Genomic DNA, 22497 nt, shown 5'->3' on the forward strand with positions numbered 1-22497 from the left:
ACTTAGGGACTACTGAAGACCGGAAGATGGTCTTCTAGACAGAGGAATCCATTTTAAATCTTTGCTTTTTCATGCAGGATTATGCACGTCATCCAGAAGGCCAAATTATGGTTTGTTAGGGTGTGTGTTATTAACTAAATGCCAGCTTAGTAAATAAAGCACACCAAAATTTAAAAGGGCAATGCTTTCAATAGTAAAACTCGGCTAACTACAGAGTCAAAAAAATTATATCACAATTTCTTAAATAAAATTATTCTATTGGGTCAATCCAATTAGGTGCAAATTGCGAGTTTGTTTCTTGAAACTCGTAGACTTCGCAATAATGCGCGCCCCCAAGCACTCTCCAATCCAATTAAAAACAGCCTATACACTGTACTCGCAGCGGAGGAGTGCGAATTGACTGCCAAGTGAGATGTGAGAGAAGTGCATAAAAAAAGTGGGGAGACCATCCTGGACCCCTCCAAATTTTAAATTTTTTTCGATAGCAGGACCTTATAGAAGGCTGTTTGTGGGCATTAGGAAAGTAATGCAGGTTTTTAAATTGTGTTAAATGGCTCAATTGTTTTTTTTTTTTTAATAATTAAAAAAAAAAATTATAAATAGCAAACTTTCGTTTAATCTCAAACGAATTAAACGAAAAATGCAAAAAATAAATAAATAAAAGTAGGAAAAATGGTGATGTCGGGATACTTTGCACGCATCTTGAAAAATTGTGAAAAAAACAAAACAATTATTATTGTAATTAAAATTAAATTTGGGGTGCCTAAGCTAACAAAACAAGTTGATTTTGGGGTAATTTACCCTAAAAAAATGACATGTAATTATTGGACTAATTACGCTAATGGAAAAATTCCAATTGCCTAATTAGTCATTGGGCTGGGTGTCCAAGGGGTTCAGTACAGTGTCACGACATTTTAACTTTAAAATAAAGATTTTCCTTTCCATTTCTCACCCTCAGGGAGTTGCGAATGGAAAACTGCGAATTCAGTCTCACTGGTTCAGTGCGAGTAGCTAATTGGAATGCAAAATTAATTCGCTGGGCGAATTCGAAGAGAAATAGCAACTTGCAATTCGCACCTAATTGGATTGACCCCTAAAACCTTTATGTCCAATTGTTTATTTATTGTATACTTGAAGTTCAAAGTACAATGAGACATTAAACTGTGTAAATTTCAATAAAAACTTGGGAGTATTTAAAAAGTTTTGACTGGCCGTCTACACAAATATAGGTTAGGTTTCAACATATGAAAATGTTTTTGGGTTTATTTGTTTTATTTACAATATCCAGGGTATTTACTTTCGATGTGAAAAATCACTATATAAATATCTGTTAAGCCATAGTTATTTATATTCTACGTTTTATTCTTTTAGAAAGAAATTAATAGATTTTTATTAATCTTTTGGAAATTACTGCCAAACATCAATCTAATGGTTACTCTTGTACGGTTTAATATGTGGCAATAATGACTGAAGGTATATGATAAAAAAAAAAATTTGGATTTTTATACTCGTGTAAAATCCCTTCCTCGTAATCCATTAGAGGGCTGACACAGGAGTATAGGCACTAAAGAAAGCTCTGCCCCCTCCAGCCCATATAACCCCTCCTAGCTCCACCTAACCCTCAGATATTGTATAACAAAGCCGCATGGAGGAAGAACAATAATAATTATGTAATAAGAACCAACCAGAAAAACACAACAACAGGGAGGAAGCACACTGTCCCCCAGATGGATTACGAGAAAGGGATTTTATGAGAGTATAAAAATCCAATTCCTCTAACGTCCTATCTGGGGAACACTGTAGTCTAGACTATGAGACTTCACACAGCAAGCCTAACGGGAAGTGGGAATGGGGGGCACCCTCCGGCTAAGCCCTTTGTGAAACTTTACGCCTAAAACTAGCGGCATCAGAACCAAACGTATGGAAACCTGTACATTTGGGAAAAGGTGTGCACAGATGACCAGGTTGCTGCTCTGCACAACTGCTCAACAGAGACTCCGTGAGAAGTCGGGACAGGCTTATCTGAAGACAGATAAGCCTGGCGGATACCAGAGGTATTCCATCTTGCAACAGAACCTTTGGATACCTGCTAACTTCTCTTTGAGGCATCCATCCAAAATCAAAAAGGGAGGTAGTTCTCCTAATTGAGTAAATATAAATCCGTAATGCACAGACGACATCCAAAATACATAATGACGTGGAAGTAGAGGACGATGCTTCACCTAGAAAAGCAAGGAGAATAACATCTTAGTTCAAATTAAATTTTTAAACCACCTTCAGTCAAAAAGGCGACTAGATCCGAAAAACTACTCTGTCAGAATAAAAAAGGACAAGGGAGGCTTACATGATAAGGCAGACAACTCTTGAGATGCAATGGGCAGAAAAAAAAAGACTTTTCATGTAAGATACAGAAATTCCACAGTCTCCAGAGATTCTAAGGGAGGCCTCTGGAGAGTCTACGATACCAAATTCAGATCCCACTGTGGGATAGGTGGTATGTAGGGAGGCTGAGTTCTAAGTACACCCTGTAAAAAAGTCTGTACTTCCAGAATTATGACCAAACATCTGAAAAAGCACTGACAGAGCTGAAAACTGACCCTTGAGAGAACATAGGCGAAGTGAATGGCCAAAATGGAAGGAAACCAATTTTTCACCCAAAGAATTTTGCGAGACACCTCTGTCATTGCCTGATGACTCAGTGTCCTGCCCTGCTTGTTGATATAAGCCACTGCTGTGACATTGTCCAACTGCATCTGAACTGGTCTATCCTGTAAAAGAAGAAGCATGGAGCCACCACTGACATGACTGGTGGATCAATCTGAAGAGCTGAACGTCCAATCTGGAAACTATCCTGAACCATCAACATAAGATCTGCCACTGAAGGGTCCAAGCATGGAAACTAGAAAATGGTACTGCTTTGAAGAAGCATGGAGCCACCACTGACATGACTGGTGGCTCAATCTGAAGAGCTGCGAGTCCAATCTGGAAACTGTCCAGGACCACCAACATAAGATCTGCCACTGAAGGGCTCAAGCATAAAACTAGAAAATGGTACTGCTTTGAAGGAAGCCACCATTTTCCCCAGGAGTCACAAACATCAGAGAACCGATACCAGAGGTAGCAACCTCACTATTGACTGATGGTCCTGAATCTTCTGTGTAGTGAGGAAGACCCTCTGATACTGAGTGTCAAACAAAAGTTCCAAGAAAATAATTCTCTGTGATGGAATGAGATTTGACTACTACCACCTGCAGATGCTGATTCAGCCAGACCTCTGAAGGCGCCTTTATCAGAATATCGTCCAAATAATGAATAATGGTGTTTCCTCTGCACCTCAACAAGGTAACTACGTGGGCCATGACCTTCATGAAAACCCTGGGAGCTCTGGACAGGCCAAATGGTAGGGTCTGGAACTGGAAATGCAGGTCTCTTACTGCAAAGCAGAGAAGTTGATGATGCCCTTCCAAATGGGAATATGAAGAAATGCATCCTTTATATATATTGACGCTAAAAAATTCCCATTCGTCTATTGCGCTGATGACCAAGCGCAGAAACTCCATTCTGTTGACCCAGGCAGTATCCAAAATGGGACGAGGACAAGCGCCAGCAAAAGAAAAAATGGTTTTATTTAAGTTCTCATTTTCCTGTCCGTTTGAGTCTTAAAAAGTGACTGACAGCACCGTAGGAATGACCATAGCCTTTGCTAACCAGGCTATCGGAGAATCCACTCTAGGTGTGACTTCCCAAACCTTGGTATCCTAGTCCGCAAAAGGATAACAGTATCTGAACATCCTGGGAGACAAATTTCTTACCTGGTTTAAGCCAGGGCTCCTTCAAGATAATTGAAAAATTTGAGGCCGGAAAAGTGAATAACTGCTTCTTCTTACGCTTAAACAAGGTAGAAGAACTATACATCAGTTTCTTGAATATTAAGTGTCTATCTAACTTCATTTATTAATTCACAAACACCAATACAGGGAGATGTACCCTCCTCCAATCCTGATGCAGCTTTCCAATCAGGATCTACAAGTATACTCTCCTTCTATAAGGAACCTATGGAATCAAAATTTCCAGGAAAAGCCACTGAAGACTGCCATGACCAAAGGAGAACAACAAGGAGAAGATGTCGGTATCCATAGATGCCGACATCTTGGAAAGGCACTTACCCATATTATAGGCCAATAATGGTTCAGCTGAAGGGTCAGAAAAAAGCTATGGGACCATTTGGACACAAGGGAGAAAAGTGCCACTCACCTCTGACTGATGACCTACCTGCCTTGCAAGCTCTGCAATGGCTTGAGCCATGCACTTAGCCCATTCCGAAATCACCGACTTATTCGAACTTCCCGACGGCCAGTCCTTGGCCTCTGTCTCAAAGACTGTGCAGAGTACTCCTCTCTCTATGCGACCCTTGGTAAATTTTGTTCCACATTTAAAACAAGCATAAAATAATGCAACCGAAGAGCTACAGTAAGCTTTGCTTTGGAAGCCTTTTCTGCTTTTTCTGCCATGTTTCTATGTAATAACAAGCCCTGAAAAAACAAACAAACAATCTGTTTCCAAAAAGCAACAAAACCGGACCAAATATCCTTCAAAAGTTCTAGTGCAGGTAAAAAGGCTGCACTTTAACTAAATGAAAACCTGCCTAAAACCAATAGAAAAGGTGCAGAAGAAGCAGTGGTAAATCTCACAAAAACTCCAGAATTGGTTAACTTTGGCTGCAGCCCTCTTGCACCACAAGCAGTTAGGATCAATAATATACAGTGCCTTGCAAAATTATTCACCCCCTCTTGGCTTTTTACCTTTTTTGTTACATTACAACTATTTTTTTTATCTGAATTTCATGTGATGGATCTGCACAAAATAGTATAATTTTGTGAAGTGAAATGAGAAAAATATATATAAAAAAAGAATCTTTATAAATAAAATTCTGAAAATTGGCATGTGCATATGTAATCACCCCTTTGCTATGAATTCCCTCAAAAGTTCTAGTGCAACCAATTACCTTCAGAAGTCACATAATTAGTGAAATGAAGTCCACCTGTGTGAAATCTAAGTGTCACATGATCTGTCAGTATAAACACACCTTTTCTGAAAGGCCCCAGAGGCTACAACACCACTAAGCAAGAGGCAACACACCATGAAGACCAAGGAGCTCTCCAAACAAGTCAGTTTGTTGTTGAGAAGTACAATTCTGGGTTGGGTTATAAAAAAAAATATTCAAATCTTTGATGATCCCCCGGAGCACCATCAAATCCATCATCATCAAATGGAAAGAACATGGTACCACAACAAACCTGCCAAGAGAGGGCTGCCCACCAAAACTCACAGACCGGGCAAGGAGGGCATTAATCAGAGAGGCAGCACAGAGACCAAAGGTAACCCTGAAGGAGCTGCAGAGTTCCACAGCAGAGACTGGTGTATCTGTGCATGTGACCACAATAAGCCCTACACTCCATAGAGCTGGGCTTTATGGAAGAGTGGCCAGAAAAAAGCCATTACTTAGTGATAAAAATAAGAACACACGATTTGAGTTTTCCAAAAGGCAAGTGGGCAACTCCCCAAATGTATCGAGGAACGTGCTCTGGTCAGATGAGACTAAAATTTTACTTTTCGGCCACCAAGGAAAACGCTACGTCTGGCGCAAACCCAACACATCCCATCACCCCAAGAACACCATCCCCACAGTGAAACATGGTGGTGGCAGCATCAAGCTGTGGGGATGTTTTTCAGCAGCAGGGACTGGGAAACTGATTTGAGTCGAGGGAAAGATGGATGGTGCTAAATACAGGGGATATTGTTGAGCAAAACCTGTTTCAGTCTGCCTGTGATTTGAGACTGGGACGGAGGTTCACCTTCCAGCAGGACAATGACCCAAAGAATACTGCTAAAGCAACACTCGAGTGGTTTAAGGGGAAACATTTAAATGTGTTGGAATGGCCTAGTCAAAGCAGTAAGCGGTTTCTTCTTTTTGTGGTTAACATCTAAAATGTCTATCTGATCCATATCAGCCGTACCTGTAAAGCGGATCGGTGTATCCAAGGCATTCAACTGCTGAACCATATGAAAAATTGCCTCTGCTCCTATAATATATGTAAATTATATAGACACCTGGCGCCTCCTTCAATACCTAATACCCAACAAACAGAATATAGTACTTAAATGTATCCATTAAATAGTTCATAAATTTCCAAAGAGCTTACACTCGTCCTCAGTGTATAAGAGGTGGCTGGTTAGGCCATAGGATCTTTATTGCCACCACTTCTTGGTGGGTGTACCCAATCAATTATCATACATCTCAGGGAAGATATTTGATGTCCTTATCTGAGGAAATTTGGTGCAACTGATTTATCCGTCCTCCCGGTCTGGTAAGCCAACCGATTCGATGAATGGTGTCGATTCATACATTCTCTAAAAGTTCTGATGGTTTTAGTCCTGTACATATGTCCACAGGGACAAGTAAATAAATAACGTGGTCCATCTGGCAAGATAAACGATGTTGTAGGTAGATCATCTTCCCACGAGAGAGAGAGCATGTGGTGCAATCCCACAATTGCAATTCAGCCAGTCTGTTGTCCGAGTTGTTTGTAAGCACCCACAGGAATTTGGATACTGGTAAGTTTGATTTTAGGGCATCAGGATGAGGACTCGTGGACCATAGGAGCATATTCCGATCTGTTGTCTTACGGAATAATGTATACCCAAGTGATGGGCCATCCTTGAATACTGTAACATCAACAGAAACTGAGAGTAATCCGTAATACTAACCCCCTCAGTCTGCACCTGGCGCTTGTGGCACACAATTAATAAAACAAATATCTGAAATAAAAATGATCAATTAATAAAAATATATCAATAAATATTCTTCAAAAATCAGCAGTGCTGCAGGAAGCAGTGTCAGTTGCTGAGCTGACACTCCAAACAGACAAAAACCACAAAAAGAAGAAACTGCTGCTAAAAGATTAATTGTGCTTAGTTGATCCAAAGAAAGCTCCGAGAGGAGCAAAATGTGTCGAAAGGGTTAACAATTCAGTCACAAGCTACCTTTATTTCTATTTGGATCCAGGTTTGATACTACTACTCATCGCTTTTGCAGACAATTGTGCCAAGCGGGACTACTGTGTGATAAGGCTAACTGACTTTCAAAAGCACAAACAGAGATGAGATGCCGGGTGATGCAGCACGCTTGACAAGTACGGCAGAGGTACGGGACTAACATCAGACTGCAGCGCCGGTCGAGTCCCTGATGTCTGTCTGAGCTGCCGCTCTGTCTCCATTGACTATAAATAGGCTACTGGACCGGTTGTGCACAAAGATCGTGGGTGACAGCGGGTCGCAACCTCAGTGCTACCGGGATCCCACCACAGGTGGACAAGCTCTCCCCACACACAGCATTACATCCAGATCCCGCAAGCGGTGGGAGAACCGTCGCACTACAGGTACCAATCCAACGTTGGTTGTACTTTACATGAGCCGCTGGTTTGCAGAGCACACATATCGTGAACTGGAGGAAAGTAAGTCGGGATCCTTTGCCACACTATAGGATATTGTTAAGTGGTGAGCATATATGTATACATTCTACCATTTTATTCAAACAGAAACCATATACTTATTGATCAATTATATGGAATTACGTCTGAAAACTCATGGTTAGATCCACTATGAGAACTTTTCATATGTAGCAGTGTGCTGGATATATTGTTATTACATGTAGATACATTTTACAATGTTTCATATTTTATAGTTTGTTTTAATAAATGTGTACTTGTGATTCAGAGAAGCCTATTTATTGGATCAACTAAGCACAATGACTTCTTTGTGAGGTGGCTGATCATCTTTGCCTATGTGTATAGGCACTCACATTGTGAGGCCTTGTTTTCCTTGTAATTCCAGTGTTCATGGTCCCAAGGTACACTTCCGGAACTGGTACACTACAGTGAAGTGCAAACCGGAAGTCCACAGACGGGCAACTTCACTGCAGTGTACCAGCTCCGGAAGTGTGCTGAAATGCGGTCTGAAGATATAGCGTTAGCCAACAGCTTATTGTAAGTTTGTGTTTTATATATGGGGACCTGGGTGGTCTGTTTAGTGCTAGTGTCACATAACCATTTAGTCTCTGGTTCCACTGAACTGATAAACGGGGCCTTTTATGACTTACGATGGTGGTACACGTGGACGGGCCTCAGGTGAGTGTATGGGGTATTTATAGAACTATATGTCACTGTGGTGATTTATGCAGATTTGGTTACATAGAAACATAGAATTTGACGGCAAATAAGAACCACTTGGCCCATCTAGACTGCCCCTTTTCATATATCCTTTTGGTTTGCCGATGTATCTTGAAAAAAGGTCTCTGAAAAGACAGAAACGTCAATGTACTGGATGTACTATGTGACGTTATGCTGTGATTGAATAAATTCTTGCTTCCATCATGAGAAGCTCTGGTGAATGCACTCAAATTTTTTATCCGTAGGGTTAGCAAACAACATTCTGTAATCCCTGCAAATGTACAGAAGCATTATATAGGGTTAATCGGCGTAACATAATTAGCAATGCATGATCATAGTAGGGTTAACAACTATTAGCCACAGTTTCTAATCACCACTCTAGTAATGTATCCGTTATATTTATTGTAGCAGTAGGGCTAACAACCTCAATATAGCCATCGCAATGCATACCTATAAGGAAGGTCAGAATCGCGCCCAGATGCTTTAAAGCAGAGCGTCAGTGTCACCAAATCACGGAAGCACCCTTCAGTCTGCAGTGTGTACCGGGAACTTGTGGAAGGGTCGCAGTCCAGCGCTACTCCCGTAATAGACTGTGACTCCAGACTGACTCACAAGCTCCTCTCACAGGTATGATCTCTTGGGTAGAGCCCCAGACAAGCTTAGTTAGTGAAATGATGACCCCCACCCCTTTAGGAGCCAGTAGCAGGGCATAATAGAGAAGGTTCCCAATATATAAATAGAAAGGTGCGCTCCATATGCAATAAACGCTTACTTAATTTGAAACCAGGTAACACTTAAAAAAAGTATAATGTTATAGTGCTGCTTGTACCTGTTAAAAAAACGGTGTGGGTTGGTAACCACATGGAATTTTTAAAATACTTCACCAGGCAATCTCCAAACAGCGTCCCTGGATCCTGTTGGGTTCACACAACCCGCCGCTAGCCACCAACAGAAGCCACTGCCAATCGGAACACGTCAGTCTCACATACAATGTGGAGATAGCCAGGAGAGTGTTCTGTCAGAGACTTCGTCAGCCCTATTGCACTATGGAGTGCTCCCTTTCTATTTTATATTAACAGATTTATGGACCCTGACTGGTCGTCTTTAAAGTGCGTTTTGAAGAAAAAGTATTAGGACCTGGTGCTAAAGAAATCTTTGTGTTGAAATTGCATCAGTTTTTGCTGGACTCAAGTGAGACTAAACTATTGTGCTCAGGTGTTAATGAGCGCAACGTCTAAGATAATTAACTACAGATTTAGCACTCTCACAGAGTGAGATTGCCGTCACTCACAAAATAGTGGAGCAGCTAATTCACAGAATTGTGTGCTCATTGGAATACACCTGCTGAAGGCACCAACTGAAACTGCACAACAAGTTGAAGATTCCTATCTGTATAATGGCACATTCATGACGTAATAGTTTAAAATCCGTAACTTTCTAATTTACCTGAACCCCAAAAGCACCTACCCTGGAACAATAGCTACCAAATAAAACAAACCCAAAGTCTAACTTCACCCCCTACCCTGAGTTCTACCGTCCCAAAAAACAAGAGATATGGTAAGAACTTACCTTTGTTATCTCTGTTTCTACGAAGTCCATATGGTCCACAGGGTTGACCTTGGGGTATAGCTGGATCTGGATCCACGGGCACCACACAGTTTAAGCTTTTGCTGCTCCCAGGATGCACTTGGGTCCATCCTCCTCTAAGGCCGGAGGAGGAGACTAAACAGAGAGAAGGAAGACTGGAACACACAAGAAACCATACAGAAATGGGAGACGGAAAACCGGTGAACAGCCACACAGCCCATATGAAGCCAGGTGCAACAGGGCGGGTGCCCTGTGGACCCTATGGACTTCGTAGAAGCAGAAATAACAAAGGTAAGTTCTTACCATATCTCTTGTTTTCTACCTCAGGGTCCATAGGGGGTCCACAGGGTTGACCTTGGGGATGTCCCAAAGCAGTTCAACTAAGGGCAGGGACGCTCCTGAGCAGAAAGGAGAATCCTGCGCCTGAAGGATGCATCCTGAGAGGCAAAGGTGTCAAACGCATAGAACCTCAAAAACGTCTGAATGGAAGACTAGGTGGCCGCCTTACATAGCTGAACAGCAGAGGCGCCACGTCTAGCAGCCCAAGAAGGACCCACAGAACGAGTGGAATGTGCCTTAACAGAGGCTGGAACAGGTAAACCCTCCTGTGCATAAGCCTCACAAATAACAGAACAAAGCCAATGGGCTAACGTTTATTTGTTGGCAGGCCAACCCCTCCTGTGCAAACCAAAGAGGACAAACAATGAATCAGACTTCCTAATGGAAGCAGTCCTATCCACATAAAATCTGAGAGTACGGACTACATCCAAGGAAGCCTCACCAGCTGAAAGATCAGGTGACTGAAAACCTGGCACAACAAGTTCCTGACTGATGTAGAACTTCGAAACGACTTTAGCTAAAAACTCAGGATGAGTGCGAAGCACCGCTCTGTCCTGGTGAAAAATCAGTTAAAAGGGGGACAGGAAAGCGCCCCCAATTTTGACACCCTCCTGGCAGAAGCAATTGCCAGGAGAAAAAACAGTGTTAAACGTTAACCACTTTAGTTCCACCGACTCAAGAGGCTCAAAAGGAGGACCCTGCAGGACCCAAAGAACCACCGCCAAGTCCCAAGGAGCCACAGGAGGCACGAAGGGAGGCTGGATTCGGAGAACACCTTGGAAAAAAGTGTGAACATCTGGCAGTGTAGCGATCCTTCGTTGGAACCACACGGACAGCGCAGACACATGCACCTTCAGGCGTAAGCCTAGGTCCAAACCTGATTGAAGAAATTCCAAGATCCTAGAAATTCTGAACACCTGAGGATCATAGTTTCTAGACTCACACCACTGAAAGTAAGTGCGCCACACCCTGTGGTAAATCCGTGCGGAAGCAGGCTTGTGTGTCCTGAGCAAGGTACTAATAACCGAACCCAAGAAGCCCAGAGACCTTAAGACGGCTGTCTCAAGAGCCACGCCGTCAAAGACAGCCGACCCAGATCCGGGTAAAGGCAGGGCCCTTGAGACAATAGGTCCCGATGCTGAGGAAGAAGTTACGGAGCGTCGATGGAGAGGCTCTTCAGATCGGAGTACCAAGGACGTCTGGGCCACGCTGGAGCCACCAGCACGAGCGTGCCGCCGTTCTGCTTGAATTTCCGCAGGAGCCGAGGGAGCAGGGATATCGGAGGAAAAAGATACGTCAGATGAAACGTCCATTTCACCGACAGCGCGTCTACCAGACAAGCGCCTGCGTCTCCTGTCCTTGACCCGTAAACAGGCAACTTGTGATTGTGACGGAGGCCATCAAGTCTAGTTCTGGCAGCTCTCATCTGTCCACGAGTAGCTGGAACACCTCTGGGTGAAGCGACCATTCCCCGGGATGCACATCGTGACGGCTGAGGAAGTCCGCCTCCCAATTGAGGACTACGGGGATGAAGACCGCCAAGATTGCTGGAATGTGGCACTCCGCCCAAGCAAGGATGCGAGACACCTCCAACATCGCAGCCCGACTGCGAGTTCCTCTCTGGTGGTTGATGTACGCCACCGTGGTGGCGTTGTCGGACTGAACTTGAACCGCCCTTCCTTGAAGAGCGATGCCGGATGACTGCAGGGCCCTGTACACCGCCCGCAGTTCCAGGATGTTGATGGGGAGAAGTGCTTCTTCCGCAGACCAACGTCCCTGAAGTGTCACTGACCCCCAACCCCGGAGACTGGCATCTGTTGTGAGCAGGACCCAGTCCGGGATCCAAAAGGGGCGCCCCTCGACCAGATGAGCTGTCTGAAGCCACCAAGCCAAAGACTGCCGAACCTCCGGGGACAACACCAGCATTTAAGAGCGGATCCGGTGAGGTAACCCGTTCCATTCTGATAGAATCAGCCCCTGCAGGGGCCGTGAATGGAACTGGGCAAATTCCACCATGTCGAATGCCGACACCATGGACAGTCAGGCGGCAACTGCTCAGGCAACTGTGTATCCGCAGCTGTAGGGAGGAGACCTTTTCCGGAGTCAGGAAGATCCTTTGCTGACAAGAATCTAGCAGGGCTCCCACATGAACCATCCACTGCGATGGAATCAGGGAGGACTTTCTCCAATTTATCAACCACCCGTGCGCTTGCAGACAAGCGATAGTCAGGTGGAGATGTTGAAGCAGTACCTCCGGAGAGCTCGCCAGCAAAAGGTGGTTGACTAGATATGGCAGCAGCTGTACATTCTGCCTCCGAAGATGTGCGGCCATGATCGTCATCACTTTGGTGAATACCCTTGGTGCCGTGGTGAGGCCAAAGGGTAGCGCCCGAAACTGAGTGATGCTGTAGGATAGCGAACCTCAGATACCGCTGGTGCAAAGGTGCTATCAGAACATGGAGGTAGACGTCGTGATAGCCAGGGAGATTATATAATCTCCAGGTTTCATCGCCAGAATGATGGAACGTAACGTTTCCATCCTGAACTTGGGAACTCTGAGGAATTTGTTCAGAGACATTAAATTGAGGATAGGGCGATGAGAACCATTGGGTTTCTGCACCAGAAACAGAGTAGAGTAGTACCCCATCCCTCGTTGTGACTGAGGAACGGGAACAATGACCCCTACTTTCAGCAAGGACTCTATAGCTTCCTGAATCTGCAAAGCTTTGGTTTTGTCCTGAGAAGGACTCGTGCAGAAAAACTGGTGGGGCGGTCTGTGCCGAAAAGACAGGGCGTACCCCTGGGAGACCACTTCTCTAACACAGGCATCCGTGGTGGTATTGTGCCAGCACTGGGCAAATTGAAGAAGTCGGCCTCCCACTCTGGGGTCCCCCAGAGGGAAGCCCGTCCGATCAGGCAGAAGGTTTATCTTCCTGCTTGGAAGAAGGGCGTCTGGCACTCCAGGCCTGCTTCTTGGGCTTAGAGGCGGTCTTAGTCGCCGACTGCCTAGGGAAGGACTGACGTTTAGCCTTATCCTGAACCCGAAAGGACCGAAAAGCGGAGCTCCTCACCTTAGCAGGTGCTGAAGCCGAAGGGAGGAAGGCTCACTTGGATTTAGCCAGAGTATCCACTATTTTGTCCAAGTCTGGACCAAATAGCAACTCCCCCTTTTTAGAGTCTGCGTCAGCTCTCCAGGACCGCAGCCACAAGGACCGACGAGCAGACACAGCTGCAGCTGAAACTCTAGAGGTCAGCAGGCTGGCATCTAATGATGCTTCCCCAATATAGGAAGCCACATCTCTCATCTGTCCTATTAACGCTCTCTGGATATCTGGAGCATCGTCTGGAAAAGTATCCTCTAAAGCGTTGGCCCAGCTCTCAACGGCTTTAGCCACCCAAGAGATGGCCATGGACGGACGGGCCACTGCCCCAGAGAGAGAGTAGATAACTTTAAACAAGTCTCCACTTTCCTGTCCGTGGGATCCTTTAGAGAAGAGATATAGACGGCAAGGGCAATGTAGCGCTTTTAATTAAGCGGGTGACATGGGAATCCACCGCCGGTGGGGTTTCCCATTTCCGGCAATGAGCCTCAGGAAAAGGATAACTGGATGCCAACCGTTTCTGTGGTTGGAATCTCTTACTGGGCGACTGCCAGGCCCCCGCCATATGATCCGTCAATTGGTCAGACAGGGGAAAAACATTTGAAGTTACCTTAGCCTTTTTAAAATTAGGATACTTCGACCTAGGAGCCGGTGCATCCTCCTCTATGTGAAGGATGGCCCGCACCGCCCTAACCAATGCCGGCACATTAATGGAAGACTTAGGACCTCATTCAGAGTCGGTCGTAAGCTGCTGCTCGGTCGTACGCCTAACGACCGCAACACTGAAAAAGGAAGCAATCGCACGGCCGGTCGGTCGCAACCAAAGTGACGCCCATACGTGAACAATGCACATCCTTCTAGCTAGCGAGTGATAGCAGCTAGCGATCGAGTCAATTGTTGTCAGTCGCTGTATGTTAATTTTGTTCTGATGGTTGCGGCCGCTTGTGTTGTGTGCAAATTACACCAAAAATTAACAAAATACTGCATAGAATAAGTCATCCCCATGAAATATATTTATTCTTATTATTCGCTAATGCAAACGCAACTGAATCAATTACAAGCCAATTAGCAGCGTTATTAGCAACAACAAACGATTATTAGCTGCTTGCATTGTGTGGCACAAAATAGAAACATCAAACATAACATTAGTCACATTCGATAGTATCGATTGTACTCTGGCACTGGAGAGAGCACATGTCCAACCTCAAGCTGTACGATCAGCCAGGCCTCTAACCTGCTCGCAGAGTGACGTTTTACTACTTCCAGCCTTCTATGTCGGTCGTAGCAGGAAATTTATGTACGCCCCTAAAACGGTGAGGAACGCCTGCGTTTTTAGGCCACCACCCCCGTCAACACCCACAAACGGCCTTTCATGTCAATCAACTCTCGGAAGCCACTTCCTGCTCGTAAGTCATACGATCTACAGCATTTTGGATCGCAAAGCCTCGTACGCACATGCGCACAACTAACCACGCGCAAGCGTGGTTTGGACACATCGGATGCGTACGACCGAGCGGCCGCTTACGACCGACTCTGAATGAGGTCCTTAGTCTCCACTTCCTGGGCCATGGCATCCGAGTCAGTGTCCTCATGTACTTATCAGTTATCTGAAGACACGTCCGTGTCTGTTAACTGCGCAGCCAGTGAAGCAGTAACGGGGCGCTGGGACGCCTTTGAGGGCATGTCACCTTGTAACATCGACTGAAAAGCCGAAGACGAGGCCGCCAGACTCTGAACAGAGCTGAAGAGTACTCCCACCCAGGGTGGAGGAACGCTTGATAAGGCACCATGGACTGCTGTGCCACTGAGGGAGAGTGTACGTACACAGGCAACCCCGAATAAGGACCCACAGTCTGAGACCCCGGGGGAGACTGCAATAAATGCGGAACACCCGGGGAATGGAGGATGGTAGGCTGGGGCAATGCCCTAGTAGGGACTGCAGTCGGGACCGCTAAATGGCCCGCGATCGACGCCAGCACCTGCGAAAACATCGCCCAAGGAGGATCCTGCGACGTAGGGGGTTTAGAGGGGCCAGGAACCAGCTGGCACCACCCGCACAGACCATCCTGTGATAAATCCTCCCTATCAACCCCTGCCGAACAGCGTCGGCAGGAAAACAACACAGGAGCCACGGAGAGCTCAATCTCATCAGACATGACACAATAAATTTGTAATAAATATGTATCACCGAGAAGAGGTGAGGCGTATAACACCTGTGCACTCCCAAGTATGCAATACAAACAGCCCACAAAATGGTACTGAGTAGCACACCGCTGTATGTGATTGACCTCACAAATACTTTGATTTATATAAGTGAGGTACACAGAAAAACGCCCCCTCCCCCACACACCTGCCGGGCGTAGGAGAAGGAAAGGGATAGGTATAAGCTGACAGTAAGTAGAAATAAGTCAGACAGGCAGCACTAGCAAAAGTCACATACAATGCAGAGAAGATATACTCACTGCACCTTTCGCTAAAATCAACCGCCCAGATTCAGTGTCTGGGAGGGATATAGCGCTGTGTACACTGTCCTTTAGCAGGGGAGAGGTACACAGGGGACCGGACCACTTGAACCGCCTGGGAGATCTGCGATGCTTTGCCAAAAGAAGATGGCCGCCGGAGACCTCAGAGGAGGAGTGGCCGCAAGATAAAAGTAGCACAGCGACGCCAGCACACATGAGCGAAGGCGCGCTGAGCTGAGGGGAGGAGCCGCTACACAGGGAAGGCTGCCTCCCCTGGCTAGCAATTAACCCCAGGGTTGCCGGTTCCCGCTGCCAGCCTGACACCCTGGTGGTGTAGCAGAAGCCCGCCGCCGCTGCTAGCGCCTCAGGTCTGTCCCCAGAGACCGGAGACATCCGACTGCATTTAGTGCCCGCGGGCCCCCGCACGCGGCGACCCACGGCTTACCTGATCCCCAGCGCTTACGGCAGCAGTCGAAGGGAGTCCCCAGAGCCCGGCTAGTACAGACTCTAGGGTCCCGCCGCAATCCCCAGATCTGTACTGGCGTTGCGGCGCCAGCAGGGTGTAGGAGTAACAGCATGGACGTCCTAATGGACAGTTTGATGCTGCCACTCTGAAAAGTGTAAAAACAAGAAAAAAAAAAAAGATAAGCTTAGGGGCTGCTCCTGCAGCCTCACTGCGACAGGGTGACCTGACTCCGGACGGGCACCAACTAAAACTGAGGTGCCTGTGGCTCGGGGGCGGGGTATAGAGGAGGATGGACCTAAGTATAACTGGGAGCAGCAAAAGTTTTAACTGCGTGGTGCCCATGGATCCAGATCCAGCTATACCCCAAGGTCAACCCTGTGGACCCGCTATGGACCCTGAAGTAGAAATCCCCCATAGACTACAGCAGAAAAGTGTCCTAAGTGAGTGTCTCAGAAAAAAACGACAGTTGAAACTTTAGATTACTCCCAAATCCTCATTTTTTATTGATTTTATTTATTGTTTTTGCCCTGAAATTTGGCATGCAGCACCGAGCGACAGTTCTACCTGCCCATGCCAAATATCAGTGCTGTACCACCAATAGCTTTTGAGGTGTAGCCCCTTCAAAACCATGCAGCAAGCTAATGTAATATAAGGAAAATTAGTTATATTGTATTATAGATTGTAACACTGAGGAATACATATGTTATCTTCACTAACTAAGTGGAATGTCATCTAAAAATAAAACTGCAAAAAAAGTTTAAAAAAAAAAAAAAAAAAAAATCGGGGCACCACAAAAAATTAACTTTAATTTTGGGGCTAAAGAAAAATAATAATAATAATAATAATAATAATAATAATAATAATAATAATAATAATAATAATAATAAAAAAAATAAAAATAAAATAAACACAGGGAACACTTCTAAATTAGCCAAATTAAATTCAGAGGGGTTCCCAAGTATGCAGCAGGTGTTTTTTTTCATTGCGGGAGTAGTGGCAGGTGCATTTTTGCAGAATTTTTAAAAATAATTTTAGGGACTTTAAAATATTCTTCCACCCATTTTCATGTACCCCAAATTTGATGGAACAAGTTTTTTTTTCAAAAGTAAAAAAAAAAACCTGTGTGCTATTCACCACTTCTTCAATAGCCGCATTTATGCACCTGCCGCGGCTCCCGTTTTCGCTGCTTCCTAATTGAATATGGGGATAAAGCGGGCACACGCCCGATACTTTATCCACAGAAAGGTTGCGATGTAGAGCGAAAAGTCCAGCACAGACTTTTCGCTCTCAAATTGAATATGGCCCACAGATTAGTGAGCAGAAGGGGAGACAAGTGTTTCTATTGTGACTTTCTGTAAATGTCTGCAGAAGTAATCAAACATTTATAGACAAAACTATGTATCTATTTATTATTAGCTACGGACTACAAGGTTTTGAGCTCTGAACTTGCGAGTACCCAAAACTATTTAACTTCCAGAATTCTCCAGGAACTACAACCCTAGTCCCTTGGCAACAGTTTAAATGAATTCATTATATTTACCTAGTATTAATGTAAGACAAGGACTTGCCTTTTGCAGTCACTAATCTGCATCAGCAGGAGTTACACTAATATTTGACTTGTATTATTAACTATACACAATTAAGTTATTACCTCATATACCAGGAGTATTACTTTGTTCAGTTAAATACTTATGCTGGGCATGCACTATACAATGGGAGCAAATAACAATGGACTATTTGCTGACTAACACTGGAAAACAGATAAAAATTAGACCAAAATGGAGTTAGTAACCTAGGGTCTCTTTAGTGAGAAAAGGGGGTTACATTAAGCATCTAAAAGAATGATAAGATATGACAGTGAATACATTTGGATTATATAGAAAGCACTGGTTAGTACATTTCACAAAGAATGAATGTAGTCTGCTTTAACAGTTAGGGCCGTATTCAATTAGACGCGAAAAGTCGGAAAGGTTTCGCTCGCAGCACTTTTTGCCTACGTCGCGTGCCTACGTCGCGTGTTTTAGCCGTGGAAACTTATCGGGCGCGTACCTGCAATTCGTCCTATTCAATTCCAAAAGAAGCGAAAACGGAGATACACGATGTCAGAACAGGCAAAAAGTGGTCAGAATCAGGAAAAATCAGCCTGAACAAAGGAGATGCAGAAACTTTGGGGATCAATGTAGTAGTGCCCGATTAGCCCTAAGGAAACAATTTAGGGGTACTTAAGTTCACACAATTGTCACTAATTAGCGTCTTTGCACAAGTGGTGAAGAATGGCATAAAGCAGTTTTTTTGGGAGAAAATAAGTATTCCTGTCAAATTTGGAGTACTTGAAAATGGGTGCTAGCGTATTTAAAGGTCGCTAAAGTGAAGTTCTAAGAAACGTATTAAGCACCTTCAGCATACACATGCAATCAAAAAGAAAACCTCACCCATACTTGTGGGCCCCTAAAAGTCTATTTCGCTAGTTTTTAAGTTTGTACCCCCACTTTGCACTTTTTCGCCCCCTTTTTCAAAGTGCTTTCTTGGGGATGTTCCTTTTTTTTTTTTAGGCTTTTTTGAAACAGTTTTCCTTTGCGGGGCTGTCCCAAGGGTGCAGAGTGGCTTCCCCACCTTTGCACTTTTTTTCACCACCTATTCATAGGCGAATCTTTTTCGCCTATTACATTGCATTGACTTTCTGAGTACGCAAAAAGGGTTTGCTATTGAATATGGAGATAAGTTTCCGACTGGCGAAAAGTCTTAATCGGCGATACTTTTTCGCTGAAAAATGCTTTTCGAATATAATGGAATCCGGGCCTAACTTGGGATAATCATGACACCGTAGAACACTCTTCATCTGAATACATTTAGACTGAGGGTAGCTAGGATAATCCTATGTATGTGGGGTTTTTACATACAATTCTATGACATAATTTAGGGTTTATGGGCCAATACAGCAAAAACACAATTTTTTGGTTCCCGTAGAGCATGGTCAGATAATTGGCGCTCTACTTTGATTTAGCTTTTATCAGAACTTTAACACATACTTGTCTACTTTGGGACCTAGGAGATTTAGATGGGGAGGTCCAAGTGGCATGTGTAGGGCGAGTTTGGTAACGTGATGTGCGTCACCTTGGCCCCACATCCCGCTATGCAGTATCGCAATTTGCTTCCTTAATCGGCAGGAGTGGATCCATGATGACACGATTTGCACCATAAGACACCTTTCCTGCTCCAACCCAATATGGAAGTGGGTAGGATCCGGGTGGGTTCACTGCTCTCCAGGAAGTGTAGAGGAATTCCTATATATTCAGGAGAGAGACACCTAGACTCTCTGGGAGAGAAGGTAAGTACATTTTGACAACAGAAGAGAGGAATGTCATGGGCTAGTAAGTGTGGGTCATTTCCCTAAATAGTCACTTAATATGGTAATATATTTGTGCATTCAAGTCCATCTTTGCTTTACCAGGATTGTGCGAATGTGAGAAAAATAATAAACTGTACCAGCAATTTATTACTGCAGAGCAGCTGGAATCCTTCCCTTTTCTGCTCAACATCACCGTTGTGCAACTGGTCAGACTTCTGCAGCAAAAGTGTTAGCTCCTCATCTAAAGTGTCAGTGGCCAACATTGTCGCTTCATCATCTGTGACTAGATCCACCGAGTCCCTCCGCATTGTTCGCACAGTCTCACAGCTCACTTCATCCTCCTCCTCTTCCTCACTCGCTTTGCTTTCACGGTCATAATCTGATTCAGCATTTGCCGTAGTGTAACTGCAAAAAAAAATATGTGTCAGTTTCGATAATGTATTCTAAAAATCTTGTCCAGATGTGACAAGATTTAGAGAACACAGTGATTATTACAGTTTGATAAATAAACAAACATGCAAACAAGGCTAGACGAAAAATCACAATTGTACATAAAATGCAATTTCCTTTTCCAGGAATCAGAAAATATAAACAAACATTCAATATTGTAGCACAGCAACTAATTACATTATGGCATCAATATTACAGTTGCCACGGTGCGCTAATTTTACACCGATCCTGTCTCAGCCAATTATCCGGCTTCGACAATGCCGTACATGTCAAAGATATGACGATTTTTACAATCGTTATTGTTCATATCTGATAAGAAATCTGACCGTGTGTATGCACCATAATTTAGAATGTGCCCATGTGTTTAATTGTGTATAAACACAACTCTACATAGGCCACTACTTTGACATGTGCAAATGCCCTGTTCTCATCCAGTCACATGTGGAGTTGTGACTGAATTGTGTATGACACTGCATTGCCCGTACTTGTGTATGCTCGGTTCCAGAACATGGGCAGTGCGAGTACATGCAAGAGAAGAGTACAAAACAGACTACGTCCAACTATGCCACAGTCCCTATATCTCCCCTAATTTTTTAAATTCTAAAACTTTTTTGGCTTTTAATAGATGGCAACTGGTAACATGGGAGATTTACAAAAGCGGAAAGATGAGAAGCAATAGTGCAAAAGCCATTTTGTGACATCATACAGCTATTTTTAAATGGTTATACCATGTGTAAGTGCACGACTCAGTTTGATGAGGTGATAGCAATTACAGCCAGCAGAGTTTTGTGTCTTCTGACGAGAGAAGCTGGGTTGAGCAGGCCATTCATTGCTGAATACAAGCTAAGCACATGAAGCATCGGTGCAGCCACATAGCATATCAAAAACATGCCAGGATCAGAGTGCAGCCACAGAGCCTCATTGTCCCCAGAAAAACTACCTGATATTTACACAAGAGGTGGCAGAGATCGGACGTCAGCTTATTATTCAATGGGATGCTTTGCATGTCAAAAAGGTGCACCGTATTCAAAGATGGTCATTTCTATGCACACAAACACCAATACATTAAAAAAACATTAAAATGTACAAGACTACTTTAAAATAAAATAAGTAAAAAAGTAAAATAAGAGAGCCATAGTAGCCATGGACATTGTAGTGAAGAATTTTTCCATCTATTACACCATAATCTTGCAAATGGTCATGCAGAGCGTTTGTACAGTGGCACAACCCAAAGAGGAAAGTTACCGGTCACCTATGCATGTGCTAGGACGATAAATATGCATTATCTGTAAGGAATTAAATGGGCTGCATATCTTAATATTCTAAAATTAGCAAGTGACTGAATGTACTTAAATGATGGTATGTAAACAATATGCATATTGAGGGGAATTCAATTAAGCACAGGATTTGCCAAGCTGGGAAAAGCTCTGAGTTTCATGCCTGGAGCTATTCAATTAATCTGCATTTTCCCCACACGGTAAACAATGGGATAATGCACGCTAACCGTAGATTCCACACGGGAATCTATGGCTTTCCCCACGCGTTAAAATGCACCTAACTGAATCTCCCACATAAAATATGTCATGAAGTGTTATTAACGTTTTTCCTTTCAAAATAGTATGGTGACGTTGGGCACAAAAGTTTATTAATATTTAATACTTGCACTACTGTAAATGTCTATACGGTAGACTTACAATCATCTCTTCATTACTTTACACCATGCCGGAAAAAATAAGTACTGCACATGTAGTTATTACAACTTACTCAGCTATGTGAAATATCTTTGTTAAAACATTTAAAAGAGTTGGTCCATTTGGACAGCTTATCCTTGATCAATCCTCCAGCAACTACACACACTCAGCAAATGTCCCCCTCTTAGATTCTTGGTAACATAAATGACATGATGCAAGGAGCAGCCCTCACTGCAGCATTAGGTGTCAGAAGCCTCAGGCTCTTCCATGAGGATCTATGTACAGTTCCATGTACGCAGATTTCCTGCGGCATAAAAGAATACACATAAAAGTGAGCTGCCTCTCCAAAGCAGATATTAAAAAATAAAGTTTGTTCCCAGAGGGTCAGCTGCCTCGGTTACATAGAAACATATAATTTGACGGCAGATAAGAACCACTTGGTCCATCTAGTCTGCCCTTTTTCATTTATCCTTTTGCCAACTTCAACCCTATTTGCTCCTTAAGTATACTCTTATGCCTATCCAAAGCATGTTTAAATTGTTCCACCACCTCTGATGGGAGGCTATTCCACTTATCCACTACCCTATTTCCTCAAATTTCCTCTGAGCCTACCTCCCTCCAGTTTCTGTGCTTGTCCTTGTGTTCTTGTGCATCTCTTCCTATGAAGAATGCTTCCCTCCTGTACCTTGTTAAAACCCTTCATGTATTTGTGTTTCTATCATGTCCTCCCTTTCACTTCTCTGTTCCAAACTATACATATTAAGATCTTTTAGTCTCTACAGGTAAGTTCTGTGCTGTAGGCCAAGCACCATTTTAGTTGCCCT

General features: G+C 44.0%; 1 protein-coding gene across 4 annotated transcripts in view; it reads right to left on the bottom strand.

The window, feature by feature from the left end:
* Window positions 1-22497, bottom strand: part of LOC148451019 (regulator of microtubule dynamics protein 3-like) — a 161804-nt gene that overhangs the window by 98362 nt on the left and 40945 nt on the right. For all 4 annotated transcript variants that reach the window (XM_088462367.1, XM_088462368.1, XM_088462370.1 and 1 more), the window contains one exon: window positions 19670-19937. In XM_088462367.1, coding sequence (XP_088318493.1) covers window positions 19670-19937 — 268 coding nt within the window. The remainder of the gene's footprint in view (window positions 1-19669; window positions 19938-22497) is intronic.

The sequence above is a fragment of the Taudactylus pleione genome, unplaced genomic scaffold (genome assembly GCF_031769625.1).
Source record: "Taudactylus pleione unplaced genomic scaffold, aTauple2 ptg001208l, whole genome shotgun sequence".
Taxonomy (NCBI): Eukaryota; Metazoa; Chordata; class Amphibia; order Anura; family Myobatrachidae; genus Taudactylus; species Taudactylus pleione.